Genomic DNA, 13,103 nt, shown 5'->3' with positions numbered 1-13,103 from the left:
AAAGCGTGAATCTGACACATAGTCCAAAGGAATAATCAGGCTTAATAAGAGATCAACTATCTAACATGTGCCTTCTGGAAAAGCCCTGATTTCCAATATTCTGACTCATCCTCCCCATAACAACATAATAATGCTAACATATTAGTGTGTTATGATTCCCAAAATAATTAAGCTATGATATACAAATTTGTCAGATAATAAGTACTGAGTTGCCCATTGAAGTTGAGAAAGAATGTTTCTATAGACAAGGTAGTACTGACAGGAGCAAGGAGATTATGAAGAGGGGGAGGCTGCTGCCCTGCAAGGAGATGATGGTGATTTATTAATTATCCTCTCTACTTAAATGTAAGATTGAAAGAATCAGTATTCTTGCTACAAGGAGAAAAACCAAAAGACTGATTATTAATGGATTGTTTTGACTTCAGAATTTCTCCAAGGAGCGATGATGTATGTCAAAATCCAGAAGACCCAGAAGGGGAGGATGAAGATGTTCAGATGGAAAGAGCAAGAACAGCAAATGCTTTGAGTTCCACAAACTTCGATGAGGTGAAACTCACAAAAGTCATCAGTTCACCAAATAGCATAGATATTGTTATTAAGGTGGTGTCTTATGCTGGATTCTCTAGAGAAGCAAAATCAAGGAAGCTTGTGTGTGTGTATGCGTGTGTGTGCACAGAGAGAGAGAGGGATATTTATCTCAAAGAAATGGCTCACACAAAGTTATAGAGGCTGCCAAGTCCCAAGTCTGTGGGTCACATGTCAGACTGGAGGCTTTCTCTTGACTACTGACTCACGTAGCTGCAGGACCCAAGATCAGCAGGTAACACAGCAGGCTACTGGCTTTGGAGGCTGGTGACTCCAAGATTGGCAGGGAAGATGGCAGGCCTTTGGCTCACAGGCTGTGAAGGCAACAAGCCCAAGACTGGCAGACAATACAGCAGGCCACTGGTTCAAATCCAAGAACCAGAGGTCAGATGATGATGAGTCAGAAGAAGGATCCAGATTGAGCAAAAAGCCAGGGTGGTTTGCCAGAGCTCTTCCATATGTATTGGAAGCAGACCACACTCCAAAGGAAATGCCCTCTCAACTGATTGGCTGCTCAAAGCAGATCTCATCATGGAGGTGATTATATTATATCACATTTCATCATGGGGGATTACTACATCATAACTGCAAAACCACTTAGAATTGTGGCCTGGCCAAGCTGACACACAACCTTAACTATCAAAGGTGGCTAGACTACCAAATTAATTCTCAAATGATTCTGAGTTTTTCAAATCTACACAAATGAAAACCTACTTTATTTTAATAGGTTATCACCATCTTTACATCTAAACGAGAAGATTAAAGGTCAAATTAACTTCCTTTGTTTGTCTTAGGAAATAAGCAAACAAGCATAGAATGCAATTGAAATTGCAAAAAGCAAGAAAGAACTTGTGAATTTTAGAAAATGAGCAAAGTGCACTGTCCAAAATTGAAGGTCATGTCCAGTTCATGGCATGTGCTATTTTATGTTTGAGGATGATTCAGTACTTCTCCAACTCTCTTTGCTCCTGTTGTAAGGATATGCGCGAATTGTATAAAATAATATACCTGAGCAACTGCCTTCTTAGGAGAGGGAAATAACAGTCTCTTGTCTCCAAAAATAAGGGGTAGGACAGGAGAACAGCCAGTGAGTGCGTTACCTCATAGGCAGTCTCCTCTGATGCATGATTTGGGCAGTCAGGGACCAGCCAGTGGGAGAGTCGAGCTTTTCAGAAGATAATGGAGAGAATTAAGGTCTGACTTGATTTCTCATTTACAGAAGCCAGTCATCATTGCCAGCTGTCTACGCAAGGAGTATGCAGGGAAGAGGGAACGCTGCTTTTCCAAGAGGAAGAAGAAAATAGCCACAAGAAATGTCTCTTTCTGTGTTAGAAAAGGTTGGGCACGGTTGGCCCTTCCACTGTGGGCTCAGGGCCATCCTCAGACATTTATAGATATTGATGAGAATTACTCTCTAAACCACTTCTTGGTTCACATGTGTGAACCAATGTGCAGGATGACCTTGACAGTTCCTTTTGCATGATACGTTCCTAAATAAACTGAATCACCTCTCCCCGTGAGGAGGGACGTAGTCACATCTATGTTGAAATCATAAGTTCTCTACTAAAGTGAACCACTGCAACCATGGCATTTCTATGTAGTGAACACAGTTGATTTTCTAAGACTCATTATTTTTCATGAGAGAACTGACTGGAGGTAACACTAGCACATTCTGAAGTCTTGACCAGGAGGTGTCACTTTGCATGTCTATCACATGGTAGTTCAGAGATAGAGACAAGAGACAGAGTCTGACACCCTTGGCTTCCAAGAGTGGCTTTGTCACTTCACTCACACCCATGTAACCTTGGCAGGTAACCTCACCTCTGAGAGCTTCTGTCCCCAAATATGTAAGAAGAGATTGTGATCAAAACAACAACCTCTCCAGCTGATTGTGACAATTCAATGAGATACTATATATAAAGCACATAGCACAATGTGTGCCATGTAGTGAGACTTCAGACCGTGTTTTATTCTTAATTGTACTATCAAATCAATTAATTCCAAGTGTGATTTTTTTTTTTTTTTTTTCAGGTGAGGTTTTGGGATTATTAGGACACAATGGAGCTGGAAAAAGTACATCCATTAAGGTTATAACTGGAGACACACAACCAACTGCAGGACAGGTAGGTGAATTATGAGGGAAATATGTCATTGAGCAGGGCTCAAACGAAATTCGTAAGATGTTACAGTCATATGGAGCAAAAGTCATTAATCAATGACTGAAGTGAATGGAATATAAAAAGGAATAAATTCGCAAATTTTCACATTAATGCACACAAAAATTGATCACTGAAAGCTAATGGTTATTAACTATCTTGTGTCCTTCAAAGGCATTAAGGATGAATATTACATCCAGTGTCGAGCTAGAAATCTTTATCAGAATCCGTACAAATTCTGTTCGTACTCTCATAAGATACATGGAACAGTAATCACTACAAAAGGACATCAAGTTTGGTAAAGCAGAGGGCCAACAAAAAGGAGGGAGACCCTCAATGAGATGGAGTGACACGGTACCCACGACGGTGGACTCAAACGCATCACCAACCATGAAGATGGTGCAGGAGGGAGCACCATTTTGTTCTGTTAGACACGGGTTGCCAAGAGTCAGAGCTGACTTGATGGCATCTAACAACGTAACAACAAAACACATGCATTTTCATTTTCCATGAGCAATGGCCTCCAAGTATGTAACATTTTAATTTGGAATAGAACTGTTGAAAAAAAAAAGAAAAAAGAAATGCTCTTGTATACAGCTATGTTAGCTGGCCTTGGAAAAGTACTGCGGGATTGAAACCATACATTTTTGCACACTTCTACTCTTTCCTGGGAGTGTCCTCAGGAATGAGCTGCAAGGATGTGCAGTTAACCTTAATTGTACATGCAGTTGAATTGAGGGGGTGCCACTGAGGCCAGGTAAGCAGTAACAGAGCTTGGGTTTATCAAAGAGTGGGACTTTGTGGGATAAAGAGGAAAAAAATTTCCAAATTTTAAGAAAGAAGTAGAAAATCTTATGAAATTCTTCATAAAGTATGTTCCAGAGGAAGTGGAGTGCAGAATGTGGAACTGCACCTTGGGAAAGGGGTTGGTGATCAACCCAGGGATGGAAACGATAGCCAGCAATGTTGCTGACTAGAGAGGGAGGAGAACACATAAATTCCCAGCCTGCTGATGCTCTGGTCAGAACGGACATGCATGAAGGCAGCTTGTTCAGTCAAAACAGCTCAGCAAGACCTTCGCTCGACCCTCTATTTCAGTTGTTCCCTTCATTACACATTGAAGAAAAAACATAACTGTGCTTCTGCAAATTGGAATAATGTATTTTTTAAATATAAGCAAGATCTAAATTATAAAGCCACTATTTGGTGTTATGGAAACAGCTTCAATCAGATCAGCTGGGGTGATCTTTGTGAAGCATGCTGTTCTCCTGTGGAGATGGTTCTGGGACCTCTCCATGTACTGTGATGGAAGGGAACCTTCTCACCTTGTCCTGCAGGCTGTTGCAGGAGCTGACCTCTGCGTTTCTCAAGCCACACCTCTCTCCTTCTCCCCTTGCTCACTCAGCTCCATGACCCCTGCCTTTCCCTCAGGTCCAAGAACACAGCAAGCTTCATCTGACCCCAAGCCCTTTAGTCCCGCTGTTTGCTCTGCCTACAGCATCTTCCCTTTGCCATGGCTGGAGCTTCTCGCTCTTCTGCTGAAATAGCCGCTCAGCAGACAGGCTCCCTTGGACCATTTGCCTAAAGATCACTCCTCCTTATTCTCCACCCCAGCTTCCTGTATTCCCGTTAGATCACCACTTGTAGTCGATTTTTATTCTCTTTACTCACTTCTCTACTCATTTATTGCTTCTCTCAGGAAAAAGCTCCAGGTAACAAGGATGCTGGCTATCTTGTTCCTCATTGTATCCAAAGCACACAGCACAGTATTTGATGAAAGAATGAAGTTCAGCAGTAGGGGTTTAAATGAAGTTAATCTACATTCTGGAAGAAATTTGATATAAATTCCTAGCAAAACGGCAAGACACCAGTTCTGTTTGGTTTTCCAGCTTCGATTTGGTTGCTAACTGTACACACCCTTGTTTTCATGGATTTACTCTCTAACAACCTTTCTCCAAAAATGATTAACCAAAAATAAAAACAGAAAACCCAACAAGTTGCCACTGACTCGACTCTGACTGGTGGCCACCCCTCGTGCGTCAGAATAGAGCAGTCCTCTGTAGGGCGTTCGATAGGTAATTTTTCACTAGATCGTCAGGACTGTCTCAAACCTCCAACCACGTGGTTAGCAGCTGAGTGCATTAACCGTTTTCACTACTCGGGCCCCTCACCCCGCAACAATAATTATAAATTATTAAACTCTCTATTAAGCCCTGGAGTTTCTCTAGCTGTTCCATACAGATTACAGCCTAGAAAACCCTGTGGGGCAGTTCTCCTCTGTTACATGGGGTCACCATTAGTCAAAATTGACTCAATGGCACCCAACCACCACCACCACCAAGAGAACGTTGTCGCTGAAATAAATACACCGGGAAACAGGAGCGTGGGATCTGAAAGGAAACTTGTCCCTGCAGGTGCTACTACAAGGCAGCAGCGGAGGGGACTCCGTGGGGTTCCTGGGGTACTGTCCTCAGGAGAACACGCTGTGGCCTAACCTGACTGTGAGAGAGCACTTAGATGTGTACGCGGCCGTGAAAGGACTGAAGAGAGGAGACGCCGCGGCTGCCATTAGACGGTAGGGGAAGCTCTGTGCTGGGCAGGAGAGAGTCTGGGGGACGAGGACAACAGTACAAGGGAGGAGGTAGGGAGTGAGTTCACAGGAACTCACAAAGGGAGACTGGCCCAGGCCACACTGGTGAGATTTGCAACTAGAAACTGGTTTCCTGGATTTCGAAGTAAATTTTTTTTTTTTTTTCTCATATTGAACATGGAAAGAAAAAAAAGCAAGTATTCAGTGGTGAAATTGATCAGAAATACTAAAATTTAAATATATATAGGTATATACATGTGGTTTATACACACGTCATCTATCGATCTGTTGATCAATCTATAAAAGCAAACAGTTGCCATGAGTTGATCCTGACTCATGGCACCACCCTGGGTGTGTCAAAGTAGAACTGTGCCCCAGAGGGCTTTCCTAGGGCTTCCAGTGGCTAAGTTTTCACAAATAGATCACCATGCCTTTCTTCCAAGGAGCATCTGGGTGGATGGGAACCTCCAAGCTTCTGAGAGCAGCCACATATATTAAACATTTACACCACCCAGGGAATTAAAAATAAAAACTATATTAATTATGGACAACTATTTGGATGAATATCATGAACTGTACTTACGTTCTTTCAAAAGCAAAACCCTCTTCTCTGGAGGTGTGGGGGGAGGAGGTGTCCAAGGGCTGGTTGAAAGATGCCCTGGCATCTGTTCCCAGAACCTCATTTCTGAGCTGTTTCCCATGATCCTTGTGCTGCTGGCCCAGCCTCCCGTCAGCTTTCCTCACCGTCAAGAAGACAATAGGCTGTAAGGCCTGCTGTGTTTCTGTCAGGTTAGTGGAGGCGTTCAAGCTGCAGGACCAGCTGAAGGTGCCCGTGAAGACCTTATCAGAGGGTGTCAAGAGGAAGGTACGTGCAGGGCTTACTTAGGCCGCTCCACTCACTGCACACCGGACAGGGCTGAGGCCGCTCCTCTCGTCCCAGGTGTGTTTCGCGCTGAGCATCCTGGGAACCCCGGCGGTGGTGCTTCTGGACGAGCCGTCCACAGGCATGGACCCTGAGGGGCAGCAGCAGATATGGTGAGCAGCGTGACCACAGGCAGGGCCACCGCATACACCTGGTGGGACATTTGTGAATTGTTTGATCCTGTACAAATGATCCCTTAAATGTTTCTTACTGTGAAAAAAAAGCTATCACTACAATATCATTAGTAAAAACCAGTATTTAGTTTTTTAAAAAAACGAACGTCACTTCGAGTATTATAATTGCTCATTGGATATTTTTGGGCAGGGATGGTGCAGTAGTTTTGTCCCACAATCACATAGGTGTCAACAGTGAGCGTGAGAATATTTTAAGTTGTGGACGTGTGGGGGCCTCTAGGCACTGACATTTGTGTGTGTGTGCTGTATGTTTATTCTCTTCACACAGCCTTTTTATTAAGAGTCTTCTCCTGCTCAGCACCTCCCTTTCAATACAATCTTGTAATAGTTTCTCTCTCATATGCCCCTATCCTAACGCATCTTCAGCTTCACTGCCCTCACTTGGCATCCCCTTCCTCAGCCTGCCTGTCGCCAGATGACTCTTGCGTTGCTTAATCTTGTTCTTGTTCTTCTGGTTAGGTGCATCAAGTTGGTTCTGACTCATAGTGGCCCTCTGACCAACAGAATGAAAGCAAGCCCTGGCCGGTCCTCCGCCATCCTGTCTTTTCTGTGCTTGAGCCCATTGCTGCAGCCACCGTGTCACTCCATCTCATTGAGGGTCTTCCTCTTTGTCACTGAACAGGCATGACTTCCCTCCTGAGAACATGTCCAAAGTACATGATGCTATTTCACCAGCCTCTGTGCTTCTTCCAAGACAGATTTGTTTGTTCCTCTGGCAGTCCAGTGATATATTCAGTAGTCTTTGCCAACACCATCATTCAAAGGCATCAGTTTTTTTCTTTTCTAGTCTTCCTTACTCATTGTCCAGCTTTTACATGCACAAGAGGCAACTGAAGATACCATGGCTTGGGTCATGTGCACCCTGATCCTCAATGTAACATCTTTGCTTTTTAATACTTTAAATAAATCTTTTGCAGCAGATTTGTCCAATGCTTGATTCCCTAATTGCTGCTTCCATGAACACTGATTGTGGAGCCAAGTAAAATGAAATTCTTGACAGCTTCAATCTTTTCTCCATTTTTCATGATGTTGCTTATTGGTCCAGTTGTGAGGGTTTTTGTTTTCTTTATGTTGAGGTGTAATCCATCCTGAAGGCTTTGATCTTCTTCAGTGAGTGCTTCAAGTCTTCTTCACCTTCAGTAAGCAAGGCTGTGCCAGCTGCATATAGCAGGTTGTTGATGAGCTTTCCTCCAACCCTAATGTCATATTCTTCTTCATATAGTCCAGCTCCTCGGATTGTTTGCTCAGCAGACAGATTCAATGAGTATGGTGAAAGGAAACAACCCTGACACACACCTTTCCTGATTTTAAACCATGTAGTATATCCCCTTGTTCTGTGTGAATGACTGCTTCTTGGTCTCTGTACAGATTCTGCATGAGCATATTAAGTGTTCTGGAATTCCCACTGTTTGCAATGTTATCCATAATTTGTTGTGATCCACACAATTGAATGCCTTTGCATAGTCAGTCAGACACACGTAAACATCTCTCTGGTCTTCTCTACCTTCAGCCAAGACCCGTCTCACAGCAGCAGTAGTGTGCCCTTTGTAACACGCCCTTTTCTGATTCCGGCTTGAATTGTTGGCGGTTCCCTGTCGATGTGCTGCTGCCGCCATTTTTGAATCATCAGCAGCACAAGTTTACTTGTGTGTGATTTAATGATATTATTCGATAATTTCCACATTCCGTTTGATCACCTTTCTTTGGAATGGGCACAGATATGGTCACAGATGTTAACAATTTGCTAGTTGTTTCGCATTTGTGCCAGGTGAAAATTCATTTTCCCATCCTTTGTTGATTACTTAGAGGGCTTCCATTAATTGTAAATGTCCTTGTGGAAATTTAGGCAGGCGATCCGGGCCACCATCAGAAACACAGAGCGGGGCGCTCTCCTGACCACCCACTACATGGCCGAGGCCGAGGCTGTGTGTGACCGCGTGGCCATCATGGTGTCCGGGAGGCTCAGGTGGGTGCCCGCCCAGCACCTGCCCATGGTCACCAGGCAGCAGAACCAGGAGAATGTAGAGGAGTCACTGGGGCAGCCGATGCTACTGCTAAGTGAGGACCAGGAGGCCATGTTAGCAGCCAGTCACTGAATTTGATGCCTTGTTTCCCTTCTGCTGTGGCCTCTTCCTCCTCCTGCCCACAGATGCATCCGTTCCATCCAACACCTGAAGAGCAAGTTTGGCAAAGATTACCTGCTGGAGATGAAGGTGAGGACCCTGGCTCAGGTGGAGCCCCTCCACGCGGAGATCCTGAGGCTTTTCCCCCAGGCTGCTCGGCAGGAGAGGTAAATATGGCTGCTGGATTTGATTGATGGCAGATGTCTGCTTTTTCAGGGCGGTTACATTGATTTGTAATCATTTGTGACCACATTTAGCCAAAAAACAAGGATTAAAGAAAAACTAAAAGACAGAGATTATTTGTCAGATCCTCCAGACTGTAAACTAGAGAAGAAAACTGATTCAGAAGCTGATGTGTAGTGGGTTGTGGTCCTACTATGTACCAGTTACTGCCCGGGTCTTCTGCCAGCTTATTTAATCCTCACAGAGACTTTTCAAAGGAGACACTGTTATTTCAATGAAAACGAGATCACCTGAGAAGAGGGTAATGGGGGCCTGGCCCTCGCTAGGAAATTAATCAGTGGAATTATTGTCTTTATCAATAGGACTTTGACAGTTTAGGTCACATGGCAGAACTAACAAGCAGCAGAATCAAGATGTAAACCTAATTGTTTAACCCCAAATATGTGAGTATTTCCAGTCTTATGTGAATTCTGGTGGAGGGCACCATCCTTCAAAAAGTAATAAAGCAAAAATCAAAGACTGGCTTTGGAAAAAATGCTAGAATTTGCTGCAGAAGACATAGGAAGTAGGTGCTGGGGAGAAAACATAATAAAAAGAAGTCAAAATGACATGGTCGGATAATATTTCTTCAGTGGAGTAGAACAGAAAGTAATGCTGTAACTCGGTGTGCAGCCCATCGTGAATAGAAATCAATCATAGAAGTGCAGGGACTGCTCACTGGGGATGAGACTGATGGCCCCATAAATACATGAAATTGTAACTCCTGAAATGAAATCTCACTTTTCCTGTTTTGAAAATGATTAAAAGAAAAAAATTTATCCAAGAAAAAAATTATTTTAAAAAATGACTGTTGCTGAACATAATATAATGCTGTATTCATGCAGAGTTCCAATCTCCTAATCAGAGGACTAGTTATCCTGTATTACACCAGCAGTTTGAGGAGGATGGGAGAGGGGGAAGGAGCTCTGGTGACACAGTGGTTAAAGCACTGGTTAGCTAAAAGTTTAGTGGTTCAGACCCACCAGCCACCCCACTGTAAGATTTACAGTGTTGGAGATCCTACAAGGCAGTTCCACTGTCTTAAAGGATTCCTATAAGTTACAACTGACTCAATGGCGGTGGGTTGGATTTTTTGGTTCGTGGGAGAAAGTAGTATGAAATTTCCTGGAGAACAGACCTAGATTTCCACTCTAGTTGAGAAACTTTACGAAATTATACAATGTTACCCCCTTGTTACAGTATCATGTCCAGGATTAAGTGTTCACCTTAGAATGTAAGGTTGAAGGTGCCTTTAGCAAACCTCAATTTTCATCTGGGCTACATCTACCTTATTTTTCACATATAATGTGCTCATGTGAAGAACACACATAATGTGCACAGGAAACTAAGGTGCACAGGGAATTACATGATTTGCAAAAAAAAACAAACAAGCAAACGTGTAACATGTACCTTATTTGCCCAAAACTGTGGTCCTCAAGGAGTCCTGGATGTAGCAAACGATTCATGTGCTTGGCTGCTGACTGAAAAGTTGGAGGTTCGAGTCCACCCACAGGGCCTCAGAGAAAGGCCTGGTTATCTTCCAAAAAGAACATCAGCCATTGACAGCCCTGTGGAGCACAGTTGTAGTCTGACACATGCAGGGGTTCACCATGAGTTGGAGTCAGCTTGACGGCATACCTCTACTCACTCCCATCCACGGAGCCAGAGGTACTAACGTCCATGGGTTGCACCTCTCCCATCCTGCACCTCTCCTTTTGATTACTGCAGATTCAGTCAGTGCTTTTCACCAGCACCAAATGGGTTCTTATTTACAGAAATAAAGACCACAAAGGTGTTTGCAGTCAGCTCACCTCGGCTGTAGGTAGCATCAGCCTCACGCTGCTCTCCTTCCAGGTACTCCTCCCTGATGGTCTATAAATTGCCGGTGGACGATGTGCGACCTTTATCCCAGGCTTTCTTTAAATTGGAGAAGGGTAAGAACTGTAATTTGGAAAAGGTACTCTGGGAAGCAGATAATCCCAAATCAGAAAGTAATCCAGGTAACATGGCGAAATGTGACATAATGTGCTAAATTTAAAAGTTAAAAATGCAAATTGAACTTTAGAAGCTCAAAACCAAGGAGGCAGAGGGATTCTTTGTGTTTGTGTGCATGTGGGGAGGGGGGATGGAGTGATTTTACTATCGTTTTGTGAGTTCTTCCGTATATTTTTGTGTGTGAGTGACACACACACACAGGTAGAAAATGAATCAAACCTCAGTTACAATATTCCCTAAAGGAGAATGCCTTTGTTTAGAGCATTGTTGTTGTTGTAGGGACTGTCGAGTCGACTCTGACTCAGTGACTCTGACTCCTTGCAACCCTGTGGACAACAGAACGAAACACTGCCCAGTCCTGCATCATCCTCACAGCTGTTGCCATACTTGAGCCCATCACTGCAGCCACTGTGTCAACCCAGCTTATTGAGGGCCCTCCCCTTTCTCACTGACCCTCTACTTTACCCGGCATGATATTCTTCTCCAGGGAATGGTCCCTTCTGACAACATGACCACAGGATGTGAGACAAAGTCTGGCCATTCTTACTTCTAAGGAGTATTCTGGCACAGATACAAGCAAATGAAAAAATAAATAAAAAGGCATCAATTTTATGTTGTTGTTGTTGTTATATGCCGTCGAGTCGGACCCGACTCATAACGACCCCTTCTTGGGTTTCCAAGGCAGTATCACTATGGAAGTAGATTGCCCCATCTTCCTTCCGAGGAGTGGTGGTGGGTTTGAACCGCCAGCCTTCTGGTTAGCAGTCAAGTGCCTTAGCCACTATGCTACCAGAGCTCCCCAATTTTATGTAGACTTGTAGACTTGCATATTATTTTATTGCCTTAAGCTGTAGATTAAGAAACTGACCTCCTGTCTGGCCACTAAACCAATCTCTTGAACATGTTGCACTTCAAAATGAACTACCTGTCACCAGGCTCACATTTCCCTTGCCATCCCAGCCCATGAGCTCACTCATTAGTCTGAGCTCCGCTCCTGTACTATTTTCAGTGTCTCTGCTCAGTGGTGTCTTTGTGGCTTGTCATCTGCCCTAAGGAAGAGACTCCGGTCTCCTGGGTCTAGAAAAGGTCCTTCTGACTCCTGCTGATAGCACCTGTGGCCACAGTGATGCATCTTCTTCCCATTCTCTGCCTGAGCTGAGCACCTCAGTTTCCAGGTCATGTGTCCCCCAGATTGGCTCTGTGGCCAGTAGTGGCCAGAGACTGTTGGTGGCATATTTCCAGCGCTAGGTTCCTATCAGGGCTCTAACTGCCCCTCCCAGTCCATTCATAAGAAGCGTGTCAGCTAATTAGAGGAAGCTGTGATGGCTTCTAACAAGAAGCCTGGGAGGATACCAGCTCCCTAGAAAACCACAGATGAGTTTCTCTAGGATGCTCATGTGCAGGGACGAAGCCTCTTAGTATTGTTTCCTCCCTTAAATCCAGGTCTGAAATCCCACCCCCATGGAAGCATAACACAAGCACTTCTCCCCACTCCCTGACTTAAAGGAATGCATTGGTAAATTTTTAACTGAATAATGGTCTTAAACCACCAATGAGTATGACTTCGACCTGTTTATTTAAGATTTTCAACATTACTTGTATGCTGATTTATCAGACCACCTGGATATAAAAATACATGAGCTCTAACGTTAAGTCCACCCTTGTGCAGTTAAGCAGACCTTCGACCTGGAGGAGTACAGCCTGTCTCAGTGCACCCTGGAGCAGGTGGGTCATTTTCATTACTTTAACTCTGCCCTGGGACCGTAATGGCTGGATAAAGCATCTTCTTCCCACTCACTCAGAGCTACGGGAGGCTGTGTGACATCCTGCTTCCTGTTTCTTCCCCCTTCCAGGTTTTCCTGGAGCTCTCCAAGGAGCAGGAGCTGGATGGTTTTCAGGAAGAACTTGGTTCCTCCATGAAGTGGAAGCTCCTCCCCCAGGAAGAGCCTTAAAGCCCCCAACACCCACTGAGGCTGCTTAAGCCTGGGGTTGCTTTTTTAAGACATTTATTTTTTATATCATTAATATCCTATTTTTAGAAACCACATTATAAACACTGAAATGGTTCTCCATGATGCCATAATTATCCTGTTATTATTTTACACAGAAATACTGGAAAAGTTCTTGGTGGGTTGGGGGAGGAGTGCGTGCCAGGGAAATGTCGTGGGGTAGGGCCAGAGGCAGATGGCAGCCACACCTCCCAGCCACAGCTTCTGGGTCACTGCAGGTCACCTGGTTTCATACTTCTGTATAATACTGAATAAATAAATGCTCTTTTATAAGATTATTTAAGTCTCTGAGCCTCACAAATTTATT

General features: G+C 44.1%; 1 protein-coding gene across 1 annotated transcript in view; it reads left to right on the top strand.

The window, feature by feature from the left end:
• Positions 1-12,739, top strand: part of LOC103214090 (ABC-type organic anion transporter ABCA8-like) — a 59,436-nt gene extending 46,697 nt beyond the window's left edge. The window contains exons 26-36 of the mRNA XM_007959892.1: positions 426-546; positions 1,805-1,922; positions 2,617-2,708; positions 5,156-5,316; positions 6,121-6,196; positions 6,272-6,366; positions 8,294-8,413; positions 8,597-8,737; positions 10,647-10,726; positions 12,457-12,512; positions 12,641-12,739. Coding sequence (XP_007958083.1) covers positions 426-546; positions 1,805-1,922; positions 2,617-2,708; positions 5,156-5,316; positions 6,121-6,196; positions 6,272-6,366; positions 8,294-8,413; positions 8,597-8,737; positions 10,647-10,726; positions 12,457-12,512; positions 12,641-12,739 — 1,159 coding nt within the window. The remainder of the gene's footprint in view (positions 1-425; positions 547-1,804; positions 1,923-2,616; positions 2,709-5,155; positions 5,317-6,120; positions 6,197-6,271; positions 6,367-8,293; positions 8,414-8,596; positions 8,738-10,646; positions 10,727-12,456; positions 12,513-12,640) is intronic.
• The last annotated feature ends 364 nt before the right edge of the window (positions 12,740-13,103 follow it).

This window comes from Orycteropus afer, unplaced genomic scaffold (assembly GCF_000298275.1).
Source record: "Orycteropus afer afer isolate SDZICR_OR568_19922 unplaced genomic scaffold, OryAfe1.0 scaffold00018, whole genome shotgun sequence".
Taxonomy (NCBI): Eukaryota; Metazoa; Chordata; class Mammalia; order Tubulidentata; family Orycteropodidae; genus Orycteropus; species Orycteropus afer.
Note: the sequence above shows the minus strand (reverse complement) of the source record. Positions and strands in the feature narration are given on the sequence as shown.